Source organism: Amphibalanus amphitrite, unplaced genomic scaffold (assembly GCF_019059575.1).
Source record: "Amphibalanus amphitrite isolate SeventyFive unplaced genomic scaffold, NRLGWU_Aamphi_draft 000512F_arrow, whole genome shotgun sequence".
Lineage (NCBI taxonomy): Eukaryota > Metazoa > Arthropoda > Thecostraca > Balanomorpha > Balanidae > Amphibalanus > Amphibalanus amphitrite.
The window spans coordinates 272,139-300,092 of NW_024882006.1; the positions used below are offsets into that span (position 1 = coordinate 272,139).

The following is a 27,954-nucleotide window of genomic DNA, read 5'->3' on the forward strand; positions in this document are numbered from 1 at the left end:
ATGAGGAAAGAAATTGACGCTGGTTTTGCATTTACACATTCAAAATTATATTCAGATTTGTGATTGAGAAAGTATTTTTCTTGATCGTAAAGAAAAGAGGGAAAAAGAAGCAAAAATTGACAAAGGCTGCTAAGAGCAAAAATATTGTAGATTAATTAAAAATTGAGAGAAATCTTATCTTCTAGCTGTTCCCTCAGGATGAGGAAAAATATTCAACGAATAATATAAAAGGAGTCTTTGTTTTACACTATTTTCAATGATTTCAACCAAGATTTCAACGAAACAAGAAAGTAAACATGTTCAGTTTGTGTCCTTTATAATGCTATCGAGCATAGGTTGAGCACGAATTCACCAATCATAGATTACTCAACAGTCATCCTCTGTTGCAATTGGTGCGTTGTAGCGAAAGCGACTTCAAGAGGTTTCTGCTGAAAATCAGTAGTGCGCAGTATACGTCAAATTTTGGCTCGAAACCTCGAAACGTTTGAGACGGCGCGTGTGGTGCGGGCACGTGTGAGGGTAACGTTAAATAATTACCCACGCCAACGTTATTAGTGTGATACGTTCTGAGATTTTTGCCCAAGATTTTCACGTCCTTATCAAGAACCCAGGATGTCGATTGGTGTTCCCATAAAAGTTCTTCATGAGGCTGAAGGTCACATCGTCACGTTGGAGAGCAATACCGGCGAAGTTTACCGAGGGAAGTTGATCGAAGCCGAAGACAATATGAACTGTCAAATGTCCAATATTACAGTCACCTATCGAGATGGGAGAGTCGCCCAACTAGAGAACATTTACATCAGAGGGTCCAAAGTTCGGTTTCTTATCTTACCTGACATGCTGAAGAATGCTCCAATGTTCAAGAACTTCAAGGTTAGTTAGTAGGTGCTGAAGGGAGGATTCATATACTTTTATGATGATGTACCTATGATGAAAGAAGCCATAGGAAGAAGCAGTTAAATTGTTGTTCAATGTCAAGCTAATTGCTCGGAAACGGAAATGCTGATGCTTGTTGTGATGGCTCGTGCAGTGTGCTAAACCCCTGCGGGCTGTCCATGAGACTTAGTTGAAATTATAATGTCTTGTGTAACAGGCTGTCAAGTATGGCAATGAAAAATAGGTACCAGTATCTATGGTACCAGACTTAATTTTATGGCATACCTATGAATTTGACTGTAGGAGTCAACTCTTTTTTAACAACTCGAATGCTTCAGGAATCAAACATATGTTATCAGCAGATTAATGGGTCTAATAAGGAACCATTTCAAGTCTGCACAATGCACTCTAGAAGTGCTTGTTAAAAATTGCACCAAACTCAATTTGGTGGTATTATTCTTTCAGGATCAGGAAGTCTTACAAATTTAAGCAGGAGGATCGACATACAACTGTGCATGATATTGTTATGCCAGTGGCCTAGTGTCAGTCTGTATCACATTATCTTCATGGGAATACCAAATAACAATATAACTATTACTAAATGATGCATAATTTTATGATATAATTGGATAAATCCATTCTCCAACCATTATCAACATGTTTTATATATCATTTTATATTTCATTATAAACATTTACCTAATAAGACCAAAGTGCTTGCCTCATTATCAGGCTGGAAGCATTGGAAATGTGGTTTGATAGCTGTCAGCCACTGGAACAGATATGATAGCTACCACATTCTATTTTTCAGGGCCAAAAAGGACCCACCGGTGGTGCTGGAAGAGGAAAGTCAGCAATTCTCAGAGCACAAGGTACGTGAATGGCTGTGGTACCAAGGCCTCAATGTGCTGCCTAGGGCCTTTGGCTGTGGATATGATGTGTAACAGACCACTTAAGATGGCATATTATCCTTTCTTGAGTGGTCTGCTGGATCATATTATATATACAGATATCTGTCTATCCAAGCTGTGTTAGAGTGTAAGCTACAAAGCTGTAAAAGGGGACTTTACTGATCATGCTGTCTGGCTTGTTTCAGCCCATCTGACTGATGATCTCTGGTTTGTCCCAGCATGTCTCACTAACTCTGTGCTGTTTCAGCGGCTCGAGGCCGCGGCCGATCGGGCGGCTTCCGCGGCCGAGGCGGCTGGGGCGGAGGTCGGCGGAAGTAGTCGTCTCGTCTCATCATCCCCGGCTCGGCAGCGGACCGGCGCCGCCCGCAGGTGGGCGCCCTGTGAGACTCACCGCACCACCGCGGCTCCACTCTGCCACCAACGCGCGCGTCCACTCTGTCTTATATTTCATGTCGCGTCTCAATACAGAAGTCATTTGTCACAGAACGCGCGTCTCTCGGGGTCACAGCCAGGCGGCGGGGTGGGGTGGTATCGTTGTCAGAGCACTCGCGGGCTGCTGACCCTCTGCACAATCTCGGAGCCCTCGGAGCCGCCGGAGCTGCTGGCGGCTCTGTCGGGCGGCGCCAGCAGCCGGGCTGGCTGCGCCACCGGCTCCGGCCGCTCGGCCGTCCAGTTTCCGCGCGAGGCCTGCGGTCGCGCGCCCTCCGGCGGCGGCGCCACCTGGTTGCGCATGTCGTGGTGGTGGCAGCGGCCGTGCACGTGGTGTCGCGCGCACACGTGATGGATCCGCTGTCCGGCCGGCGAGCGGTAGCCGCTGTCGCAGGCGGCTATCCGCTCCAGCAGCTCCGGATAATCCTCCGAGGTCGGGTCGAGTCGGTGCAGCCGGCCGCCCGGCGAGCGCCACACGCCCGACAGCCGCCGGTGCCGGTCGGCGGCTACCACGCCCGACGGCAGGCCGGCCAGCACCAGCCGGCGCACCAGCGACTCCTCGGAGAAGGTCCGCTCCGACCGGCCGGGCCCGGTCCGCCGCCGCCGGCGGTGCCACAGCGCCGCCACGCGCGCCGCGAACCCGCGCTTGCCGGCGCGCTCTGGCGTGCCTGCCGACGAGTCGGTCAGACTGGAGTCGGAGCGGCCGCGCGAGCCGGGCCGGCCGCGCCGGAACAGGTTGCGCAGGCTGTTGATGATGCCGTGTGAGTGACTGGAGCGCTGGCTGGCGCCCGGACTGACTCCCGGCGAGCGGCTGCCCCGCGACGGCGCGTCCGACAACGAGGGCGTCATCGGCGGCGTCATCGCGAGCGTCTGGGGCGACACAATCACCGGGGACGGGCTGCTGCCGACGGCGATCTGCTGGGGTGTGTCCGTGCCGAAGGCGGCGTCCACCACCCTGAGTAGCGAGGCGCCGCTGGGCCGCTGGTGGGCCCGTTTCGGTGAGATGGGCGGCAGGTTGTTGGGGCCGTACAGCTGCGCCGAGGGTCCGCCCGTGTCCTGCACCTCTCGAAGCTCGCGCAGCGGCAGCAGCATGCTGCTGCGCTGGCCCAGATTGCTGCCCACGCTGATACCGACGTCACTCATCAGCCGGGGCAGGCCGGCGGACGGCACCGGCGTCAGCCTGCTCACACTCATCCTGCCGGCACGGGGTACAGCCGTCAGTCACGGTGTACAGTCGTCAGTCACGGGCCACACTTGTCACCAGAGGAGCACAGGACAGGGTTGGACTGTCATTATTGGTTTGACTTTGTGACCGTCTCCCTGTGGTTGTAATTGTTGAGCTATTTACCGGTCTGCGTCAGCGTTGAAGGCCTCCAGCTGGTCGTCTGAAATGGCGTGGAGCGGCTCCCACTGCAGGGTGACGGTGGACCTGCGGCGGAGCGGGGCTGTGTCAGGGAGGCGACAGCACAACGTCTCTCACAGTCCACACTATAGACTGTTTTGGACTTAAATCACACTCCCGGGACGCCCTGTTGACTTTCCACTGTCATTAAACAAAAGACATACCAGGGTGAACGATAAACGACTTCTTTCTAGCCTTTTCCTGACCGTCTGCGATCGCCCGGTCGTACCCTGATGAGACGCTGGCGGCGCGGCAGCACATGTTCCGCAGCAGCTGACGCATCATCATGTTGAACTCGACGCTGGAGAAGTAGTAGAGCAGCGGGTTGAGAGGGGAGCTCAGCAGCGCCAGGTAGTGCCTGTCGGACAAAGGGAAGGGAAAGTCAGCACGACGTCTACAAGATGCGGAGGACACGCTCACACAAATGTGCTTAAACGTGTAATTAGACATTTCCGCCTTTTTTATTTTTTTTTTTATTCAGGCCTCCCTCCAACGGGCTCATATACAGGGTGTCTCAAAAGTTCGTTCACAGGTACCAGCCATGCTTTTTTGTCAATAATTCTGAATCAACAAGAAATTAACAGTCGAAATTTTGCATGGCTATTGGTGACAACCTTCCTCAAGCAGTCTCATTGTTTTCAAGTGCATTCGACCCTTCATGAGCTCACAAAAAGGGTTCACCTCTGACCATGGGTCAGGCACGAAAATGTAGGTTGCAAAGTCGGGTATGTTGTGAAACTCTCTGTTTCAGGAGTAATGGGAATGGTTAAGTCGGAAATGACACATGGCTAAGTGTCGGCGAGGATGAGTGCAACATGATGATCATCTCATAAAAACGGTGGCTAAAATTTTTGAAGGACGAAACCATGCGAGACTAACGGCGTTTTGAACGACCCTCGCACGACAGCAGACTCGTGTTCCGGAAAGCAGCTGAAAATGCGGTCATAACTATTGAAAACTGGCAAGAAGGTCACAGACAGAGGTTACCCATTTTCAAAAAGTGCAGGTCATAGTAAAATAAAGACAAATTATAATTTAAAATTGTTTATAATATCTATAACGCTAATTTTTGGGGACAATAGCACAAAAATCGTCAATGCCAAGGACACCTGACCCTCCAAAAGTGTCAGTTATTGTAAAATTTTATCTAACGAAGTTTCAAGAGGCAGATCTGCAGCGAATAATTTTCTTTTAAACACGAAATCCCGATAAAACCACACGATGGACAGGTTTGGGCCGTTTACAAAGCAGAACATCTCCCGAGGAAAACACTCCGCAACCGAGCGAAGGTCTTGGCATGGGGAATGACGAGCGCTTGGAATTTGCAAAATTTGCACAATGTGTCTGAGAAACAGACGTCCGACACATTCTGCTACCATATGATGCGAAAAATTTACTCCTGGTACTTCCCGTTTGTTCAGGACTGGGGTCGTTTTGAAAAGGAAAATGGCGCTTGGGATGTCGGCGCCAGTCATTCATGAAGGAGTTAGCGCCAAAGAATGCCTACAAAATACTCAAGAATGGTGTCGATGCAAGCTGTCAGCTTTCAGGGAAAGTCAAATGTTGCCGGGGAGCTAGTCAAAACTAAATCCGACGCAGAAACTGCAGGGGATTCCCTTGCAAGAGCTTGAAAGCTGGTAACCTTTTATCAGCCTCCGGCAGCTGACGGAGCAACAAAAATCGGTATGGGCAAATATTTTTGGAGATACAGCAAAGGGGTTGGTTTCCAACCTTCTTAATCAGTTGTCAAAGCATACATATTTGTCTAGTGTACACACAGACACCAAAACCTTATACTTTTGGCCGGTTCTTATATGCTTTATTGGCATGGGAAATGTGTGAACGAACTTTTGAGACACCCTGTAGTCCCAATTACAGGAGGGCTACTCCTCCTCCCGACCCTCATTACCCACCCCCCAGGCTAGGGCTGAAGTGGGAGCCTACCCCACACCTGGTGACACAGCCGGGGACGACGCCCGCGGAACGGGCGGAACCGGGAATCGAACCCGAACCCGGCACCGCCCGCACCGCGGGTCGACGCCTTAACCGACTGCGCCACCAGGGCCGCTCGTTATACTATTTGTCACTATGCTGTCTTTATTTCATTGGACCACTCAACTGCTTATTCTGCTCTGAACTGAATCCAACTGTCCGCTATCCCCACTTTGTCCCCACTCACACAATTTCGACAATGTTGTACGGCACGAGGCTCTCTGAGACGTGCGCGTTCAGCGAGTAGACCACGTAGAAGGGCAGCCAGCAGGCCGAGTGCAGCACGATCAGCAGCAGGAGGGTGCGCACCGAGCGCGCCTCCTGGTCGCCGTCCTCGAACAGACGCTTCCCGAGGCGCGGCGTGAGCCGGCCGCCGGCAGCGCGGACCTCGGCGGCCTCCCCCTCCGGCACCTGGCGGACCGATCAGACAACTGAGCTCTCACACTCCGGCACCTGGCGGACCGATCAGACAACTGAGCTCTCACACTCCGGCACCTGGCGGACCGATCAGACAACTGAGCTCTCACACTCCGGCACCTGGCGGACGGATCAGACAACTGAGCTCTCACACTCCGGCACCTGGCGGACGGATCAGACAACTGAGCTCTCACTCTCCGGCACTTGGCGGACCTCGGCGGCCCACTCTCCGGCACCTGGCGGACCGTACAGTCAACTGAGCTTACACCGACAGTCGATAGGTGGCGCTGAAGTGACTAAAAGACCATTATTCCGACTTCAGAGCGCTGGAGCTTTTGTAACGAATTATCCCAAATGACAGGACTGAGTTTTCTGGACCCGGGACTTGGTCTCCGTAGGGCAGAGCGGCTAATGAGTCCGCCTGCCAACACTGAGGTCTCGGCGGTAAACCCAGTGTTCCCGAGAGGTATGCCCAGCCTACACACACCCCTCGCCTTTACCAGCGTGTCCTCGAGGAGCCCAGCCTGCCCACACCCCTCTCACCTTGACCAGGGCGTCGCCGGTGAGGGCGCCGGGCAGGTGCCCCGTTCGGCGCGCCCGACGGCCGTGCAGAACCTGAACCAGCACCAGACACACGAACGCAGTGCCGTAGCATAGGTAGAAAACCACCTCCATCGCTATGTCGCCCTGAAAATACGCGTCATCAGCGGGGCGGTCGTTTTCATAGAGGCACGCTTGGCTTAGTTTCCGACCGCAGATCGGGGAGCTCAGGTCTATTGTGTCAGCCGGTAACGGCCGGTGAGCTGTGGCCTGTATCATCTGATCGGTGACCTGACCGATGACACCAAGGTCACATGTCGGCTGTCACCCTTGGTGACCTTGGTGGCCTGAACAATGACCTAAAATATTTAATTGCTGACCTATGACCTCTGCTTGGTGTCCTATGACCGGTGACCTCTGATCGGTAACCTGTGACCTCTTATCGATGACCTCTGACTTGTGATCAGTGACCAAACACTGACCTACGACAGATGACCTGTGGCCTGTGACCATTCACTGACCGGCGCCGCCTTCGTAAGCCGCTGGCTCGGTACACCTCCTTCTCTGTCGTCGGAGCAGATGTGGGTGCGCAGTGGGTGCCGAACGCTGCCGGTCAGCTCGAGCGCGGCGACCAGGGCCAGGGCGGCCACCCAGCAGCTGGCCACCACGGCCAGCGCGAGTCGGCCCGAGTGGCGGCTCAGGTAGTGCCAGCTCCAGCGGCCCTTCCAGAGCCGGTCCACACTGAGCGGCGACGGCCACAGCGGCGGACAGAGGGGTTAGAGGCGTCAAAGGCAGTTGTGAAGGATTTTTGCTCGTTCTTTTTACTTCTGAAGCTTCTTTTGATAAAGATTATGTCGCTTTACTTGAATTCTGCAGTTATCGGCTAAGGTCTGCAATGGCTAAGGTCTCCTTGCATGTTTACAAATTACCAAGCAATTTATTTCCCAGATTCTTCCCTCACAGTTTGTAAGTGGTGAATACCGCACCATATAATGATTGTAAGCGGTGAGAAACAAACCACAGACCTAACTCATTCATATTGGTAACTCCTCAGTCCATGGTATGCCCCTGAACCGGCTGCTGTCAGTTCCTCTATCCACTCTGTCCCCCACCCCTGCCCGTCCCGCCCCGCCCCGACCCTGGGGCGGCGCGGCGGTTCCGGCGGGGCAGCCGACCGCGGCGCCCGGCCCCGGCCCCGGCCCCGGCGCCCGGCCACGGCGCCCGGCCCCGGCGCCCCGCAGATACCATCAGCCGGTGCTTTTTCTACCGCTCCTTATTCTGACGCGGCAGTAATACCCTCAGGTCATTACGGGCAGAGCATTAGCACCCGACACGGAGCAATCTTTCCCGACCCGTTCCCATATATTCGCTCAGTCTGTTGGGGCTCGTGTTTGCGGCTGTTTGCGTCATCACACCCTCCTACTTGTGGGCGGGCTCAACACCCGCTAATAACACACACCGACACTGGATACCTCCGCTTCGAGATGAACACAGTACATATGTTTTTTTTTTCGCTCCAAATGACGTAATCGGCCAGCTCAAATAACATTGATTTTTAATTATTTTTTTTAGAAGTACCTTTGTTTGACAGTCTCATTCACACCTGCTACCTCCCTGTCCCAGCCCTGTTAATCAGGTATTCTGCCTCTTTACCTGCTATCCCAGTCCTGTTCGGCGGGTGCCTCTCTCCTGACCTGCTGTTCCAGCCGCATGTGAGACGGATCCCCTGTTCCTTGACCTGATGTCCAAGCGCTGCCATCCTGGTCCCGTGCTGAGCAACTGACCTGCTGTTCCAGCCCTGCCAGGAGGGTCCCTGCTCTCCCAGCCCCGCCAACCCGATCCCATGGTCTCCCGACCGTGCGATCCCGTCCCCCGCGGACCTGTTGCCGCCCCTACTGTCCCACTGACCCGATGGTGAGCACGCCGAGCGCCACCAGCAGCGCCAGCGAGTAGAGCAGGATGTAGAAGGAGGCGCACACCTCGCGACGGTAGTGCGCGTCGCGCAGCACGTGGAACGTCAGGAACGGACACACCACCAGCGAGAGCAGCGTGTGCACTACCGCCAGGTGGGCCACGTAGTAGCTGCAGCGGCATATGTTCGTATGACTAGGAATACAGTACTGCTGACAATGGCAGAAGGGATAGAGAACTGTGTACGCCACCGCTAGGCGCGCCACGTAGTAGCTGATGGCTTAGGTGGATATGAGGTCATTTCAGCGACTGGAAGGTATAGGGGATCGTATGCATTACCACTAGGCTGACCAGACAAAGGCGGAGGCTCGGGATGTTAGGGATATTTTTCTGAGTAACATAATGATCATGTTTGTCGTAGTCCTTGCCACAGTGCGGTCAGTTTTAGGATACGTACCGCTTCGCTAGAGCACTGACTTTGATAGATTACATCGGGCCATGACATGCATACGGTTTTCATAAATCATATTTTTACGGCACTGGAGAGTTCCCACGCTTTCGGTAGCATGAAGTTGTCCAATATGAGAGATTTTATTCCGGCTGCTATATTTAGGGAAGGACTTGGTCCCTTGATTACCCAACTTCATCCAAACAGCTTACCTCATCGGGTTATGAAGCAGTCGGCGGATGCACACCGTCAGGAGAACCAGGACGTTTCCAGCCACACCCAGGACGAGCGTCACCAGTGTGACCAGCATTATAATGGCCTTGTTGAGGTCCCAATAAATCCGGCGCTGGAAGGCGCCTTCATACTTCATGGCGTCCCGGTGGCTTGGTGCGGTTGAAGTCCACATCGTCAGAGCAGTGTGATTGTTAGTTTGGTTGAGCATCACCACACTGCCACACTACTTGACTTCGTTTCGCAGACAAGTTACTAACTAAAACAACGCTAAGTTTTCATGTGCTTACGAATGTTCCTACATCGTTATGTTTTGCTATTTTGCAACAAACAGAAACTGCATGTTATCATGGCACTGAAAAGGGTAATGCATCTTGCTCCCATCATTTGTGCTATAAGTGGCAAGGGCTATCTTATATTCATTAATACAGTACAATGGTTCGTATTGCCTGTGTGTTCTTGTCAATTTCCATCTGCATTGCGCTTCTTTTTACTGCTTTTGGCATGTGACCGCAGGAGATAGGTATTTCCAGAACAGCCAGCCGGTAAATATTTCCAGGATATGTCCGGAATGGTCCGTGGTAACCACCTTCGATCGATACTGAGTTTTGGCTGGAACGTAATATACCAGGATTGTCACAAGCTAGGTATGTGAGAGCTTTAGCGCAAGTCAACTGTAGGTATTGTATCACTATGGCAAAATGATATCTCACTGTGGAACGAATTTGCCTGGTATTGACGTAATATTGCTATTACTGCTCTCGTTCTTACACGATGCGGCACATAATATTTAACGTTTTGTAACGTCAAAGGGGTTAAGCTTTCTGCTATCTTTTTTTAGGGGAAGCCGCCTTGGCCGCTACCACGCTGCTTTTTTTAAGAACGCTCATTTTTATCTTTTCGTTATTTTATCAGAACCGTTTACTAAGAACGTGCTGCTGGATCTAGCATACTCCTAACAAAGTGCGCCGCTTTTATCCACTGACCTGTGGCATTTCCACTGAGGATCATAGTTGAATTCACTTTCAAAGAGAAACAGGTATCTTGATTATCATTTGGATCAGCGTAATATTTACAATTTCATCCAGTTTTATTGACTTATAGTGTAAATAAATGCATTGTAATCCGTTAACAACCGATAAACGGTCGGCTGACAAAGAAGCGGGTATTTTAAGACATTTGGTGAGACGTTAATGTAAACTTATGTTTTCTACCTGTGTACTGCATGGTCCCTTCACAGATATAACGTACTGTCAGATGCTATCGTATTATGTATGAAGACCTTCCGACTTCCGTATACTTGAGGAGAATTCGACACAGTTTATGAATGAGCTCGTTAGGTATCCTTCAGCCATCGTTATGCTCAAGAATGTAATGCAGGGTAAGGTGCCTAATTAGCGACCCCCTTAATTTGAACCGTCATTGCTCACGCTCTGTGGGTGCCACTGTGTTACTGGCTTGATTTTCGGAGAGATCGTTCATTTTTCTATTAAAATATAATCATTTTCTGCCCCAATATTCACTAACTTATTTGTAGTGAGCATTTTGGCAAACCATTGCAAAAAAACGCTAATAGGGAACTCTTCCCGATTAGCGTCCGGGGAGGGTCGCTAATAAGTCTATGGGTTTCCCCATATTAAAAATGGCAAAAAAATGCGTCGCCGGAAAAGATGAAATATGATCTAAAAAAGATAACCTATACGCAAAGCACTCAATCACTCGAACAGGAACGTTTATCCAACACATTTACTTATTTATATTTATTTATTTCACATAATCCGGTCATTCCACAGTACAGGGCTATTCATAGACCGTCGTCATACAGGATAATCACACACGGTAAATCGCGGCACGAACCTGGCGTTTAAGCATGCGTATTGAAGTGACATCGATGTTTTCACTGATAACGAATTGGTTGTATAGGCTAGCGGCACGATATGTAAAAAGTCTCTTTCCATGGTTGTTATGAGCACGTCCTGGGTTCAAGTGATCTGACTGTCGAGTTGTACGATGGATGGTCTCATGATTGTATGAAAGACTAGATCGAATTGCACATGGTTCACCGCTCGTCAAAATCTTATGAAGCAAACATATGTCAGAGAATTTCACAAACTGTTGAGCATCTAGCCATTCCAAATCGCGAAGTACATCTGATATGTGATCGTATTTGCGGCGGCCTGACAGCACTCTAGCGGCGAGATTAAACACTTTTTGTACTTTCGCAATCACAGTCAGGTTAGCACTGCCATAAACTTGTACACAATAGCGGATATGTGAAAACACGAGCGCGTCGATCAGGCGAGGTAAGACATCAGGCGGTAAGATATGTTTAACATGTGAAAGAGCAATGAGTATACCTATACATCGGCTGGTAACACGAGTCACATGCAGCTCCCAGGACAGAGTTTGATCCATGATTACGCCGAGGTTCTTAACGCTGGATGAACATTGAAGCTCCTGGTTCATGAAACGAATTGTGGGAATCACGCTAATTGCTCTGAGCTGGCGCCTATCCCCGCATAAAAGAATCTCAGTTTTGCTCGCGTTTACAAGCATTCCATTTTGCATAAACCATGTTTGTAAAACATTTAAAACACTTTCTAGAGAGGTTTTCATATCTAAAATCCTAGCACGGGGTCCTGTGATTGCGATCTGAGTGTCGTCAGCATATCTAACAAATGTTATACGGAAACCATTGAGCTCGGTTGGGACATGACATGCAATGTCGTTGGACGCGATGTTGAACAGTAGCGCTCCAAGGCACGTCCCCTGGAAAGTGCCGATGGTAATGTTCAGAGGCGCCGACAGTGTATCACCAACCCTTACGCGCTGCGTGTGACCTCCCAGGTAGCTTTTGAACCAGCCGGGTGATACCTGATGTTGCTGTAGCTTTGTCAAAAGGTTGGCATGGTCAATCACATCGAAACAGCGGCTCAGGTCTAGCAATGTTAAAATCGTCACCTCTGATTGATCCATGCCTCGTAAAATCGCATCTGTTACTGTTAAAAGCGCCGTACAGGTTGAGTGTTTAGCTAAAAATCCATGCTGGTCAGAGTTTATGAGGCCTTCAGCGTTTAAGTATGAGACAAGTTGCTCGTGAACAAGCTTCTCGACAAGCTTACATATGGTCGGCGTGAGTGTGATGGGTCTGAAGTTCGAAACGACAGCGGGATCGTCTCGTTTATGGAGGGGTAATACTACTGCCCTTTTCCAGGAATCGGGCACGGTTTCTGAGACTATGCTTTTATTTATAATTCTGAGAAGTGTTCTACCTATAGTACTAAATGTTTGCTTCAATATAGCTATCGGTATGTCATCGTCAGTGGCTGCTGATTTGTTTGGAAGAGAGAAAAGCACTCGTCGCAGCTGGTCGAGTGTCACAGTTTAATTTGCCGGTGTTGACTCGAGGGAGACGTGTGTTTAGTGGTTGTCTCCCTGATTGTGTGTAGTCACTCATGACCTTGTCCCTGGTTTCTGTGCCAATGGATGTAAAGTAGGCATTCAATTGGTCGGGTGTGAGGTTGACAGGCTGCGTCGGTGGTCCGCGCCTTGGGGCAATCACCGGCTGTAATTGGCGGTACAGCTGCGATGGAGGGGAGCCTCTTACGCGCTGTGAGATGTCATCGCGTCTGTCCTTTCTAATGGCCCTTTTGACAGCAATGTTGAGTCGCCTGTACGCTTCCATGTTCCCGTCTCGCCTCGCTTCTCTAAGCTGGGCCATCAACTCTAACGTGTCGTCACTGACGGGCGGTGGCGAGGGGTTATGTACACGGAAACGTCGGATGGGGGCATGCATATCTAAGATGCGGTTCACCTGGTCACTGAAACACTCCCATTGACGTTCACACGTGTCGTCACGCCGCACGGTCACATGCCAGTCCGTGTTACGCACATCAGTGATGAGATCGGACATGTTCATAGCGCGCCAGTGACGGCCAGTGCGATATACGGGCCGAGAGTGTCGGATTCGTGTTGGAGTTACGTGAGTAAAAACTGATCACGTGATGCACCGAAGGCGAAAAGAAGGCGGAAACCCAAATTTTGCGGGCTATCTTGTATGATATTCGAGGTCCGCCCTGAATTCGGCACCCCTGCAGTCGGTGACGACATTTGGCATCCCCTGCCACACATTGCAAGCTTCAGCAACACCTCATTTTCATTTCTCTCTTTTCCCCTTTCTTTCCCTTCTTGAGCTATTTGCGACCATGTCAGGCGCAAATAGGAAATATGAGCTACGACACATTTTTAACCGCCATGCTGTGCACAGTTGAGCAATTCACTATGGGAAAACGGCAATCAATTAAAAAAGGAATGTCGATTCAGAATAAAAAAGGTGCATCATACTAATGTGCATCGCTTTTCATCAGAGAGGGCCCAAACACACACGTTTTGGATAAGAAACTCGTCATTTTCATTTAAACTCACCTGAAACGTTCCACCAGAAACATCGACGACCGGAAAATAATTTAATTTGATAACCAAAGTATGGCTGACCTTTTGACGATGTTTTTACCCCGTTTTCTCCTCCCAGTTTTTCTGTATATACGGAGGTAGGTCGCAAATCGGAAAGGGTCGCTAATTAGGCACCTTACCCTAAATGATTTATGATTTTAATGATCGGACGATAAAGCAGATGTCTGTAACCGCAGGTTGTTTCTTCATTAAACACTATTCGTTAGAATTGTGTTTTTGTATTGTATTACGCTGTAATTCGTTGAATCACGCAACTCAGACTCTAATAAACGAGTGTTTGAAGGCGAAACATTGAGCTCCTCTTGATCAGTAAAACGAGTCTTGCTCTTGCACTTGTTTCTGAAAATAGCGGACCCGATAGCAGTTGCTGGGGTCAACCGAGCTCGTCTCCAGTTTGATAATCTAAGTTGCATCGCAATGCATCGCAATACATTTTGCGACAGACTGGAAAATTCGCTGTTACCGTAAATAGATGAACTGAGAACAATGCTTATGGGGAAGGAGAGCTTTTCAGTGCTCATTGCGTCGGCATTGTTGAAATATTTAGTTACGAGTTTGTTCAGCTTAAATAGTTCGTTCATTGCATGATTGTTTGTACGTACCTATATTTTTTATGTTTGCTCTGGTTTGAAGGCACAACGTAAAAAGCCAGTCGTGGACGTAACCTTTATTTCACCTGGATTTCTATTTGGTTTCAGTTCCGTGCCATGCCTCGGCGGATCTATCCTATGGCGGCCTCGCAGGGAGCCGCTCGTTATATTAATGCTTATTGCTACTCTACCAACTTCATATAAACAGTGAACGGTTGTAAGCGTCTCAGCGAACAGGAAGCGAACTGACATCGAGGAGTAGGCGCCGTCGAGAAGCCCAGACGCGCAACAATGGCTGCTGTGTTGCGCCTCTGGGCGACCGACAGCGCAAAACTACAGTTGCCAATATGCGCATGACAACAGCGGGCGACATGACTTCAAGCATCCAACAGCAAACACTCAGCAAGCACGCGCACTCGCACTGGATGGTCTGGTAGTCGTCATTCAATGTGCCGCACTAGTTAAAACACCTAATGCACACACTCTCGCGCACAACAGTGGATCAGTATGACGGCGGTTAATTAATTAAAGCTAGCGGACCGTCTGCTCCGGCGGAGTCGGCCGCCGCCGCCCGCCGTTCCCGATCTCCGGCCGGTCTGTGATGTCGAGTGGGGCCAGCTCCGGCCGGAGACGGGGCCGAGCGGACGGTACCCCGAGTCGCCCCTCCCTCCCCACACACACAGCACCATCGTACAGCGCGCCATCGGTCCGCCGGTCAGCGTCACACCAAACAGCGCGGCGAACAGATAACCGAGAACGAACGCGTCAGCGACCGAGCGATCAGCGCAGCCGGCCGCCTCCCGTGGGCCGAACCCGCCCGGCGCGGCGCTCAGCTGGGCCCGTATTTACACACGCTGACGCCGGTGGCCGTCTACACGGCCGTCGAGCCGGGCGGTATGCTGCCGTCCGAGATCTTGATGGTGTGGCCGCTCTCTGAGCCGGACACACCGTTCGTCAGGGCGCCGGGCGCCGCCCCCGCCCCCGCCCCCGCCGCCGCCAGGTCTTTGGCTGGCGTGATGGCGATCTTAATCCGCTGTGGGAGGCACGGCGAGCGGTCAGTGAGTCAGGACGTGACTGCTACGCAGCAAGGTATCCTCAGATTCCTACTCGACGCTATTTCTGCTCGGCAGTCGTAAATAATAAAAAGGTAGGCTAAGCTGGGAAACTTATCCTATTTTGTTCAAATGTTGGCTTGGCTTACATAAGTTCTAAGAAGAATAGCCCGGACAGATGTATGTAGCTGTAAGCGGGTATGGCCTGTGTCCCGCGGCTCGTTTATACCGGGTACAGGGTGCGCGGGGTGTGATCTGTACCCGACTGTACCTGGTAGAGTGTACCGGGCGTGATGGCGATCTGGTAGACGGCCATTCCCGGTATCATGCTGACGCTACTGAGCGCCAACAGCCAGCCCACGCCGTCACACCAATCCGGGAAGTGGTAGCCCTTGTAGGCCAGCGGCTGGTGGCCGATCAGCGTGAATATTATCATCGCCTGAAACACAGCCACAGGCAGACACCGGGCTCAAACAAAGAACACTGAAGCTGGAAGAAAACCAAACTACCTCTACAGACGTTCTGATTAAGATCTGAATGTGTAAACAAATCGTCTGGAAAATAGCAATGTTCAAGCACGTCAGCTAATCTGGTGTTTCAGCACGGCGCTGGTGGTATAATCGTTCTCGCAGCTGCAGATTAGCGCAGATGATGCACTCACACAGATGAAGATGGGCCCGATGAACTTCCAGCAGAGTCTCCAGTAGAGGCCCGGTCGGAAGCCGATCATCTCATTGATGTCATTCACCAACCGGTCGACGCCTGAGGGAGACGCCAAGCCCAGTCACAGCGCGACCCCGGAGAGAAAAAGGGAGGAACGAGGAGCGCGAGAAGAGGAAAAGGAGAGGGGGAAGGACGCAGAAACGGAGACAGATTAGAAGCTGGGTATTTTAGTTACATTTGTCGGTAAGCTATGGACCGGACATGATTTTTTTTTTCATCCGCTGCGACTTTATTCCGTGTTAGTGACACGCTAACCAGCAGGGCGTAAGGCATTACAGCGACCTAAAATCGTGCTCTTTTGTGTGAATGTCTTGTGATCGGCACTCAGTGAATAAATTTGCGACTTACCGTAAATGTAGGACACGGCGATAGCTTCGAAGAAGACAGCGCAGAGAAGTGAAAAACCGAACACATATTTTTCGAGCAGCTGGAAGACAAGGAATCCACCCTGCAAATGGATAAATTAATTTAATTGTTTGGTGAGAACGTCAGCGAACAGTTAACCTTTTGTTGGGCCGCAGATGACTTACATAACGCAAATCGCCACCTAAAAGGGACTGGCAAGTGGGTAGGTAGGTATTGCTACTTAACTCTTACACCTGCACACGCTACTTTTTGTTTGCGATGGGGTAGTTCCTTAGAGGCACTTTATTTCAACAGGCTGGAAGTAAATCCGATTAGAAAAGGTCAAAATCTAAAAACAAATATTTCATTGGAATGTCTTACATTAGATATAAGCTCTTCACTCAACGACACTTACGCAATCTAAGAATTCGTGTTCGATAAATTGCACTTTAATGCTATCAGGACAAAACCATATCCCTGCAGGACCTACTGCTCATCAACTTCAACCAATGCAGCCTTTTGGTCACAACTTTTTACATTCACAACCACTTGCTGTGCGAGTCCCCGTACAAATCACCTACCAAACTGTAAAGCTGTTTGTGCCTGCCGTCCCCAGCCTCCCCATCCCATCTCCCCACGGAGAGGGTCGGGGTCGGGGAAGGCCTGTACCTGAGTACAGCAGATTAGGCCGATCAGGAAGTCGAACGTGAATAGAATGGCGATGAAGATCTCCCGGTTGTTGTGGATGATGGGGAACTCGTCACTCAGACCAGTGATGACTGCTGTGGAGCCGCCGAACTGCCCGGCACAGAGACGGGAGGTCAAACAGAGACGGGAGGGTTGGACAGAAAGACGGGGGACGGACGGAGAGACGGGGAGGTCAGGCGAGGAGACGGGGAGGGGTGCACAGAGGGATGGGAGGGACGGACAGACAAAGGGGAGGAGAGGAAAAAGACGAGAAGACAGGCAACAGATTGGAGGACAGACATAGGGGCGGGAAAGTCGGGCCGTGCGGCGACACAGAATGGCAACGCACAGCTTCAGGTAACACACTGGAAAACACACTCATCGCTCGCTCCTAAAACCATGGTCAGTGCCTCACATTTCTTATCTAGGTGCTTGTATGTGGTACATTTTTAATTAGGTATAATTTATACCCGTGCTTAGACCACTATATATCTATACATATAGTGGTCTATGACCCGTGTAATCAATATAAATGTGGGTGTTACTGCACTCGATTGGGTTTCGTGGACTGTAAAGAACAGCAGCAAAAAAGTAATTCAGAAAACACAACTGTGAGGAACCAAAAATAATCAAAGAATAATATCGCCGATGTTATGCATTTCATCGTCCCCACCGAATACCGATCGACACCGATACCGAGTATGCTCGATGGCGGCCATGCCAGACGGGAGCTGCTGCTTTACCGCACTAAGGAACTTCAGGGACTTGTAACAGCGCAGCGCGGACCACTGACCGAGCTGTCGAGTCCCAGTGTCAGCAGCATCATGAAGAACAGGATAGCCCAGAGCGGCGCGAACGGCATGGTAGCGATCGCCTGCGGGTAGACGATGAACACCAGTCCCGGACCTGTGGGAGCACAGGAACACGCGGGTAATTGCACTGGCGCGCTACATCAGAGACGGGCTTCAGGAACTCAGGAAGAGACGAGCAACTGCTCCCAACGCACTGACAGCACTATATTGATGCAGACCTGCGAAAAAAATTGTGCCAATTTTTTTCACTGAACAAAGTCTTTCAAAGGTTGAGGCACGGAGCTGTCCTTACGACCATCATACGTTCCTAATATTTCTGCTATTTCCCGTCGCAGATGTTCTAAAAAGCCGAAACCATCGCAAACCCCGCGTCAAATTAATCTCTGCATCCAACTATCGAGAAGCAAACATGTTTTCAGAACTTCCTAACTGGTTTCTGTGTTACACCAAATTTGCATAAATCCGACTAATGAGAACTCACCTTCTTGGGCGACACTTTCGATGGGTTTTCCGGAGATGTGCGACATGTAGCCGAGCACAGAAAAGATGACGAAGCCGGCCACAAATGACGTGCCACAGTTGATCAGACTGGTAATTATGGCGTCCCTGCAAGCACGGTCACACACGTGACCTCCGAGAAATAGCGTGGGGAGGATACACTGGCGGCGGGACACAGCTAGACCCCGTTCTGGTAAAGCTGTGTTGGAAAACATGAAGGTACTTTCACAATCAATACATTTTAACATGAATGGTTAGAAAATCAGCACTTGCTAAAAATATCCAGTTTTTAAAGCAAAGGCCTGGCTACACTATGCGTTTTCTGCCTACGTTTTTTGTGGGTTTGCGGTTTTTGCGTAATATCGTTCTAGAAAAAAGTTATAAATAATATAATTTTTACATTAGTTATATACAAAAGTTAATATAGCTATTATACTATCTAAAATTTAGTATAGAAAATATCACACAAAAACGTGATATCGCTAGTTTTTCTATAACGATATTACGCAAAATCCGCAAACCCGCATAAAGTAGGTACGCAGAAAACGCATAGTGTAGCCAGGCCTTTACTTTACTCGAATGACATTGTTGATGTGCGCAAGCTATATATTTGATGACCAATTGACCGATTCTTTGAATGTTAAATGCTTTAAGCTCCCAAACATATCCTCCTCGAAATATATCAATATTAGTACCTATCTAAATACCTACCGTTCAACTTTTTAATTTGGTTCTGAAATAGAACTAAGGCGGAAGCATCACGCCTCACAGAAGTCAATTCATTGCGACAGTAAGACTGTTTCTGTATTATGTTCAGCCCAATGCTCTGCCGGGGCGAGGCTTTAATTTATCGCCTTTTTTCCGCTCAAATGGATGCGGCGAAATATTGAGCGGCCAGCCGGGGACGTAATCACATTCAGATGAAGCAATCAGTTGGGAAGATTGATTTTGGCCGATAAGACAGATGCCCCCGTACTGCGAAAAGCATTATGGCTTCACTTACTTGTAGACGTTGTTGTGAAATTTATTGTACGAAGCAAATGCCAGAAGAACTCCGAAGCCCGGTCCCAGCGAGAAAAATATCTGCGTCGCTGCGTCTACCCAAACCTGAAAACATAACTTTCAATTATTTTTTGCTTACATTGTGCTCTTCATGGAAGGACACGGGGATTTGTCCAGTTTTATCCATCGGTTGGCCCTCTCTTTTGAAGCTGTGCTTGTTAGCCCTGGCTAGAGTCGCCACTGTGTCGATCGTCTATGAATATTTTTGAGTCTATACTAAGTAAATTGAAAATAGCCAAGTTATTTGAAATGAAATGGGCTTGGTATAATGACACCTAATTGTACTAAAATATTTTCTTTTTTAATTAAGAGGAAGGTCAACTGTTCAGAAAAAATATTCAATTGTAAAACCTAGTAAACCTAGTAGCCTAGTAGTTTCCATAGCGATACAGGATTCCAATTTCCAAGCTTTATTGGACTTGAATAAATATCAATTGCCTATCTACCAATGGGTCGCACAAGTTTTTAGCTTACCTACCCAAGATGTCCACAAATTATATGACATAACTTATGCATTATAAGACAATTTGTGAATGTCACCGTTATCAAAAGCATCAGTACGCGCTTTTTAATCTGCTTACTGGCTTACAAGATGACATAACTACAGGCTAAATGTCCTGTGTTATGACAACATGGAAACATTAGGGAGCCAGTCGCGTGCCCGTTTCAGCCGAGTGACAGACGGTCGAACCATCTTCATCTACCTGTCAATCTCCGGGAGTCGATCCGACTCTCCACCTAACGGGCCCCTGTCAGCATCCCCCTCCCACGTCACCCCGTGCCCGGGCCCCGCTAATCCGGCTCCCTCACTGCCGCTCGGGGTCTGTTATCTGCGTCCGCTGGCGGCGAGTGGTGCCCCGTGTGTCGGCCCAGCCGGCCAGCGAGCCGCACGGCCGGGCCGCACGCCGTTCGCCGAGTGAGTCCCGACCCGTGAGCTACGGCGGCACAAATCACGGCGCCGATTGGCCACCCGAGTCACGGCTGGCCCCCGCGGCGGCACCCATTCAGCCGCCGATGGCTGTTCCGTGTCGCCGCCGGCGGGCGGTCGCCGGCGCGGCGTACTGCGGCCTGTGTCGCCCCTCGGCACCGTCACCAGGCACTTCCTGCCGGCCGCACGTCGTTGACGAATGGAGGAAACATGAGCCGCCAATTGATACGGCCACGCGAGCATCGGATTTGCACTGCTGGAGCCCCGCTGCGAGACGCGGCGAACAGTGTATGCCCGGCAGCAAGCGCCGCGGCGTCGGCCTAGTCCGGCGGGACAGTCTACATTTCAGGCGCCGTGGCTTCGGTGGAGCTCGCCGGGATAGTCTATCCTTCCAGGCGAAACAACTGCGGCCGCCCGGAACCACTCAGAAACACTCGACACTTGTTGCGATTTAGAACGTAGTTTGAATAAGTTTGACTAGAATAAATTCATAGATGACGCAGCAAGGAAAAGGCAATAATTAACCATTGATCATTGCACAGCATGGTGGTAGGCACCGCGTGCGGCCCGGGTCGTCACTCACGCTGGTCTGGTTGAGTTTGCTGAAGTCCGGGTACAGGTAGTACTGGATGCCCTTCAGCGCGCCGGGCAGGGTGACGCCGCGCACCAGAAGGATGCTCAGCACCACGTACGGAAACAGGGCCGTGAACCACACCACCTGCAAACAAACATACAGTGGGCACAACTACAAGAACAGAAGACCGCACTTCGCACCTAAGACTTTGATGCTATGCGGTATGCATATTGGTACAGGGAACGAGAAAAGAAAAGAAAATTGTTTTGTCACTGAATGCACCTAGCGACTGTTGCATCCCGCTGAATAAAGACCTGTATACCAGATTCCTTCAGCATGCATGTGACGCATCATCGTTGCTTTTTATCCAATACAGCCCGCATCGTCGACCCTCAGTCCCTCAATAACATCACCGTGACTCTTCGCCGCTGATTGGTTTGGCGGCTGATTGATGACTTTCTTTGAGGCCATTCACGGAGGCGACAGCGGTGACAGACCGAGTTCCGGAGCGCGACAGGCTCCGGAACTCGTCCGGGCTACGCTCTGCGGACCGCTGCTCCCCGGGGAGGACCCGGACCGGATGCTCCTCACCTGGGCCAGACTGACGGACCCGGACCGCTGCTCCCCGGGGAGGACCCGGACCGCTGCTCCCCACCTGGGCCAGACTGACGGACCCGGACCGCTGCTCCCCGGGGAGGACCCGGACCGCTGCTCCCCAGGGAGGACCCGGACCGCTGCTCCCCGGGGAGGACCCGGACCGCTGCTCCCCAGGGACAGGGAGGACCCGGACCGCTGCTCCCCGGGGACAGGGAGGACCCGGACCGCTGCTCCCCGGGGACAGGGAGGACCCGGACCGCTGCTCCCCAGAGACAGGGAGGACCCGGACCGCTGCTCCCCAGGGAGGACCCAGACCGCTGCTCCCCGGGGAGGACCCGGACCGCTGCTCCCCAGGGACAGGGAGGACCCGGACCGCTGCTCCCCGGGGAGGACCCGGACCGCTGCCCCCCAGGGAGGACCCGGACCGGATGCTCCCCAGTCACCTGGGCCAGACTGACGCTCCGCGCCTCCGACACTCACCTTTCCAGAGGTGGAGATTCCCTTCCAGAGTGAGAAGTAGCAGATGATGTAGACGGCCAGCAGGCAGAGCGCCAGGTCCCACTTGATTACCCCGAGGTCGGTGATACCGCCGCTCTTGTCGATCTCCAGCACGTTATACCTGAACGGTAGGCCGAGCGGTCAGCTTCGCAATGAAAAACGTATGACGTTCACGTGGAATAGAGATAAGTATTTGATGAGGAAAATGTGCCGTATTAAGTACGGTAATGACAATCTGCTAACAAGCGATATCGTAAAACGAGCGAATATTAAGCCTTATCGGAGCATGCATGCGAGCTTCCTATAATGATGCACGGTGACTATAAATATAATGATGGACATATTTTTTGTGTACTTTTGATCACCAACGTCCAACGGTATTACGACGTACGCAATACGCTATACGCTCCTACAACCCCATGCCCAATAAGCGCACCCTTTGCCCTCGATTAGGTGTCGAGTGGCCGGACTCACATCCAGTACTCCTCTGCCGGCGATGTGAAGTTGTGGTCCTCGCCGTCATCGATTTCGGCCAGACTGATGTTACCGCCGCTGTCTATCGTTGTCTCGTTGGGGTAACTTTTCCCCACCTGCCAGCACAGAGTTGCTCATGACAGAAAACGGCTCTTTACAAACTGGTCAGTGTTTGCATAATAAGTAATAAATTAATGAACTAAGTTTAATAACTAATAAATTAATAAGCAAACGTACCTTCACAATTGATGCTGTATTTGTCATCTTTATTAGCTCGCACAATTTGTAAGTGCGTGATTCGTGATAGAGCCCTCTGTATATCTCGGAGGGTGGTTCGTTATGATCATACGAGTATGTTTAGGTAACACTTTGTTTCTAATAAGAAACAGCTTTAGCATCCTAAATAATCCTACATATGCATCCTTCATAAGCCGCTTTACAAGCAATCATGCTGTCACTTGTCTCGGCACATGCAGTGTCTCATCACTATAAATAAAGACCAGACGTTGAAATTCCGGCTCACCTCGACACAGTGATCAGTGTTCCAAGTGTTGTTGCAGTTGGTCCACGGCAGCTTAGAAGTGAACGATGAGAAAAAATAACGCAGAGACCAGGCCAGAATCACGTTGTAGAAAAGATCAACGTAAGAAGCGATTAGCACGACGGCGTAGCCCACTCCTGAAACGAAAACAAAGACACGATTATATACAAACGTTTGGTGTACACACATTGATAGTTTTATCGAAATAATTTCGCAAATATAATCTACTGCATTAAAACTGCCTGTGTGTACCTATAGACAATGGCCAATGTCGCTTATGCTAAATGGTGCCGCAACCATTGAAACAGTCACGTCAGAAAAAAAGGGATTCACTTATATCTTAATCTCTGTCTTCTTCTTTGACTCTCCTTTCGCGTCCTTCCCCTCATCTCTTCCTCTTCCTCTCTCTCTCTCTCTCTCTCTCTCTCTCTCTCTCTCTCTCTCTCTCTCTCTCTCTCTCTCTCTCTCTCTCTCTCTCTCTTTCTTTCTCTCTCTCTCTCCAGGCGCTCGCGCGTGTGAGTGGCATGTGACGTAGCTCGGGGACGCGGCCTTCCTAGCCGTAATTTGATTGGCTGTAATGCTCCAGATGAAGGATAAAATCACATTGTCGATATTTAATCTGGCGGATCTCGTCTCGGCTCGATAGGAACCGATAGGCCCCTGGGGAGCGCCGGACAACAGTCCGAACAGACTGCCGGACGGTGGCAGAGCCGGGAACCGCGGCCCAATGGACGGGGGACGACATCGTACGAGTTGGGTTGGGACTGGGCGACGGAGTACTCTAGCTCAGGGTGTTCCTTCACGCAGTCGTGACTCGAGTCACACACTCACAGTCTCACTGATCAGAGTCACACGGTGGCAAGGAGTCATGCACTGTGAGTATCTCACAGGATATCAGTGTACCTACCTACACTATACAGATTCAAAATCATAAGGTGGGTCGCCGAGAACATTTCACGTCATGACTATTTTAGTGCAGGAAAGGCTCGTGTTTTGTTGTAGCCGATTGCGCATCGATTACGCGCACTTGGATCGATTGAGCTGACCTTTGAAGAGGGGCACCAGGTTGCCCCAGCAGGTGATTGCCCCCTTGCGATTGAACTGGCCGATGCAGAGCTCCATGAAGAAGAGCGGGATACCGCCGAGCACCAGCATGATGCCGTACGGCACCAAGAACGCCCCTGTAAAAACACCGCAGTGGAAGCGTCAGCAGGGAACGCCAGAAACACCGCTGGAAGACATACACCACAGGGGGCAAAAAGTTAGGTCAGCCGGTGAAGCCGAGAAAAAAGGGAAAGTGTTCAGCGTACAGTACCTAAATACGATGTTTCCCCAGAAATGAGTTTAAAATTTACTCATTGCATGAAGCGAAATAAATCACTTTACATTTTATCCTTTCCAAAATTCATAGGCATGTGGGATGTCTGCAGAACCGGTCAGTCTGAGATTACCCCGTCCATTACGTCAGTGTCTATGTCAGCTGTATTTTTATTTGATTGTGTCCGAAAAAAACGTCCGTTTTGCCACCGATTTATGACGCACACGAGCGCTACACGCTGACGACTTTTGCTTACGGACGGCTTAATTAATATTATGCCGGTTAACTGCTTGCTGCTTGTCGTCAGATCACGGTGCCTGTCCTGCCGTTCCGGAAGGGTCGCCCATGCCGTTGCACTACCGCCGCTCACAGAGCGCCCGTGCTACCGCCGCTCACAGAGCGCCCCTGCTACCGCCGCTCACAGAGCGCCCGTGCTACCGCCGCTCACAGAGCGCCTGTGTAAGTTGCTGCGGACAGGTCACCGGTGCTCCTTCCGCGGACAGGTCGGCCGCCCGGCTCTCCGATCGGCGCCGATAGCGGCGGCCGGCAGCGGTCGGGGATGGCGCCGGCAGCGGTCGGGGACGGCGCCGCCACTTCCGGACCTCCTCAGACCCCCCCCCCCCTCCCCGCTACTTATTACCGACGGACCTCGGTCCCATCGCCCCATCGCGTCGCCTCTTCCTGCGTCGCACGCAACCGGCGACAGGCGCGGGGCTCGGGCCGACCGCTAAACCGCGCCGAGCCCCCTCGAGATCGGCTGCTGCGCGTCTCCCAACTACTCCTATCCGAAGAGATACGGTCGCTGGAGGGCCGCCACGGCCACTTGTCGCTGATCTCTTAGAGGGAAGTCGAAAAAGAGTGGATTTACCACATAGCTGATCCTGTCTTTCATGTCAGAATTCCTTATGTATGTAGTTTCTGATGCATTCCGGAAAGTTATTGCCTACTGTCTCCTGTGCATAACTGCATCACATGTATCAGTTATTACAGGGGAGTCGTCGAAAGTTTATATTGCACGGGCCTGTACCATAGACATCAAGCTTGTGTCACCATGTCGGAACACACAAGCACACAACACTTACATGCGGATTTGTACACGTACGCCACTATAAATACTGCCATATGCTAATAGTTTTCGCCAGGTTTGTGATATTACGGATTGCTGTCGCGGGTTTCTGCGGCCCTGGCCGTTAGGAGCATTGCTAGGCGGTAAGTAGCGCCATGTCGCCATCACGGGTCGTCGGAGGCGACCATTGACAGCCGCCTCTGATGGCGGAGTCGTTAGCGGACAATCCACGTCGTCGTCGCCGTATTCAGCGCCAGTCGAGCGGCAGGAGCGACCAGTCAGGGAGTTCAGGCCCCCAATAGCACGAATGGAGAGAAAATCACGGGCAATAGGAGCACTCAGTGGGGCAGTGAGGGCCGGTCGGCTGACGCCGCGCTACCCGACTCTCGGCGCCTTCTGAGAGAACTCACACTGCGGGGGCTGCAGTGGGGTTCGACCAGCTTCGGAGGAGGTATTTGATCGCACAGATTGATAAGTTTTTGGCGCATTACAAAGTTGCGGGCATTTGAAAGGCATAAGCTTCAGGACTGAAAGTGAACTGCGCTTACCGGCGAGTGTTAAAGGCTTGAGTGCAACAAAATGCGATGAAAAGGTCAAATGCAGCTGCGTGAACAGAGTAATTCTCAAGAATTTGGGAAACTACCAAAATGGGCTGTATGTAAACCACATCACAAATGTCAACTGTGATTCCCTTTACATTCTTCCAGTTTAGAGAAAAATGGTTAAAAATTGTGTGACACTGCTAATCATTGGAATAATACAGCTATGAAATGTTGTCAATAAAACATTAGCCTCTACCTTTACGTACGGGAAGTACCCGGATACGAGCCGCTTACGGCGGAGGTAATATGAGCCTAAGATGACGGATCGTACGTATATTGTATGGCTGGCTCCATTGTTTGACATATTGGGGTATTCATGTGTGTATGCGTATGTATGTACCCACTCCTCCCTTATATTTTACCGGTTACTGGATTCAACTGCCTTACGATGCATTTGTAGTCCCTTATCATATTACATATGCTATTCATATTGACACAGTGCATACCACCTACGGAAGTACTTACCTATTGGTATGAGCTTTCAACGGTATATCATTTCGTTTGTCGGGCTCCCTGGTTCCTTAGGACAGTCGTCTCAGTCGTCGATGCCTGCTTTACTCGCAGTCACGTTTTGGCACACTCGACTGGAGGATTTATGTGGTGATAAGCACCGACCCACGATACACATCAAACGGAGATTGTTTTTCATTAACGAGACCTAGATATTCGTTTTAAATGCACTCTAAACAGCGTGCTATTTGTGAGTGAAAAATGGGAAATACACTTGGTTGTAAGCGCCTGCAGGACATTCAGTGTAAAGAAAACAATTATGAAAACGATCTACATAGATCGGAGGATAAATCTATGTGGAGGGTAAAGTCCTTCAACATATAAGGTATGCTGCGGATCGGAAAAAATGTGGATTTCGGAGAAATAAAACTTCTATGTCTTGTTGGATACGCGGTAATGCAACTTTTGATTCCTCGTCAGCCTACGATTAGCTTTCACCTATTACGCACAAGTTAAATCAATTTCTGTAGGCGCGTACTAATTAGATCAGCTTTTGGCTACCGTCTCTCAGGGAACTACTTGGTATCCAATCACATCACTTTCACTGCTAGGTACTGCTGAATACGCCCGCCGACGACATACGGCTAGGTAGACACCCTCTCAACTTTCTGCTGCTTATTTCACGATTTTCATAGCTCTGTGGCCACATTTGCGATAGCCCATTGATATAGTTAACATTTCATCGTTTTCTGACTAGTTGAGCTTTGGTAAAAAGTGGAAGATGGAAAGTATAAGATATAAAAGTAAAATGTGAATTAGGTAGTAGATATTGGAACATTTCAGGGTGCGTCCGACAAAAATGACCATAAGCGACAGAAGTTAATTTGACTTCCCGTTGATTTCGAAATTTGTTTCGGCTGGATAGGAGTACAAGTAAACATAATTAGTATAACTATAGCAAAGCCATTGGGAGGCTATGCCAGAGGAAACTGCAGGTTAGTTCCACGTTCCAGGGTATCAGCTGCGTAAGGTATGCGCAGTGTCTTACATTCGTCATTCCGGTAACAGCAGGCGGGTAGCTGGTTTGCACAGGATATGAACCTCTTTTTTCGTAAGCAGGAAGCTAGTAAGTTACATGTACGGTCTTACCCACCCATTTCGTCATCAGGAGAGCTGGACAAAGCATGCTCGGTCTTACCTCCCCCATTTCGGTAGCAGAGGTAGGGAAAGCGCCAGACGTTGGCCAGGTCGACGGCGAAGCCGATGACGGAGAGTAGGAAGTCGACCTTCTTGCCCCATGTCTCTCGGACCTGGTCGCCGTCGGCGACTGGCACCAGGGAGCGTCTCCCCATGTGCGCTCAGTCGAGCGACCCGGGGCCTGCGGCCGGCATCGCCCGCGGCCGCCGTCCGCCGCCGTCCGCCGCCAACTGGGCCGGCCGGCTGCGCCCGGGCCGCCCGGGCCGCCCGCCGCCCGCCGTCCGCCGTCCGCACCTCTGCGCTCCGCCGAG

General features: G+C 50.7%; 2 protein-coding genes and 1 long non-coding RNA gene across 3 annotated transcripts; 1 reads left to right on the forward strand and 2 right to left on the reverse strand.

The window, feature by feature from the left end:
• Positions 1 to 92: 92 nt before the first annotated feature.
• LOC122393033 lies at positions 93 to 2,269 on the forward strand. Its single transcript, XR_006258614.1, has 3 exons — positions 93 to 873; positions 1,687 to 1,747; positions 2,034 to 2,269. It is a non-coding gene; the product is annotated as an uncharacterized LOC122393033 (long non-coding RNA).
• Positions 2,216 to 10,045, reverse strand: LOC122393032. The gene is made up of 8 exons (XM_043388593.1): positions 9,138 to 10,045; positions 8,475 to 8,648; positions 7,088 to 7,307; positions 6,570 to 6,713; positions 5,797 to 6,020; positions 3,847 to 3,975; positions 3,564 to 3,644; positions 2,216 to 3,410 (listed from the first exon to the last, which is right to left on the reverse strand). Exons 1-8 carry the CDS (start codon positions 9,365 to 9,367, stop codon positions 2,324 to 2,326), a joined length of 2,289 nt encoding a protein of 762 aa, XP_043244528.1. The 5' UTR covers positions 9,368 to 10,045; the 3' UTR covers positions 2,216 to 2,323.
• Positions 10,046 to 14,281: 4,236 nt separating this feature from the next.
• On the reverse strand, positions 14,282 to 27,876 carry LOC122393034 (sodium-dependent dopamine transporter-like). The gene is made up of 14 exons (XM_043388594.1): positions 27,645 to 27,876; positions 24,057 to 24,191; positions 22,993 to 23,147; positions 22,470 to 22,585; positions 21,978 to 22,116; positions 20,910 to 21,044; positions 19,340 to 19,443; positions 18,320 to 18,444; positions 17,820 to 17,932; positions 17,009 to 17,137; positions 16,343 to 16,442; positions 15,933 to 16,033; positions 15,543 to 15,710; positions 14,282 to 15,252 (listed from the first exon to the last, which is right to left on the reverse strand). Exons 1-14 carry the CDS (start codon positions 27,796 to 27,798, stop codon positions 15,091 to 15,093), a joined length of 1,836 nt encoding a protein of 611 aa, XP_043244529.1. The 5' UTR covers positions 27,799 to 27,876; the 3' UTR covers positions 14,282 to 15,090.
• Between the last annotated feature and the right edge of the window lie 78 nt (positions 27,877 to 27,954).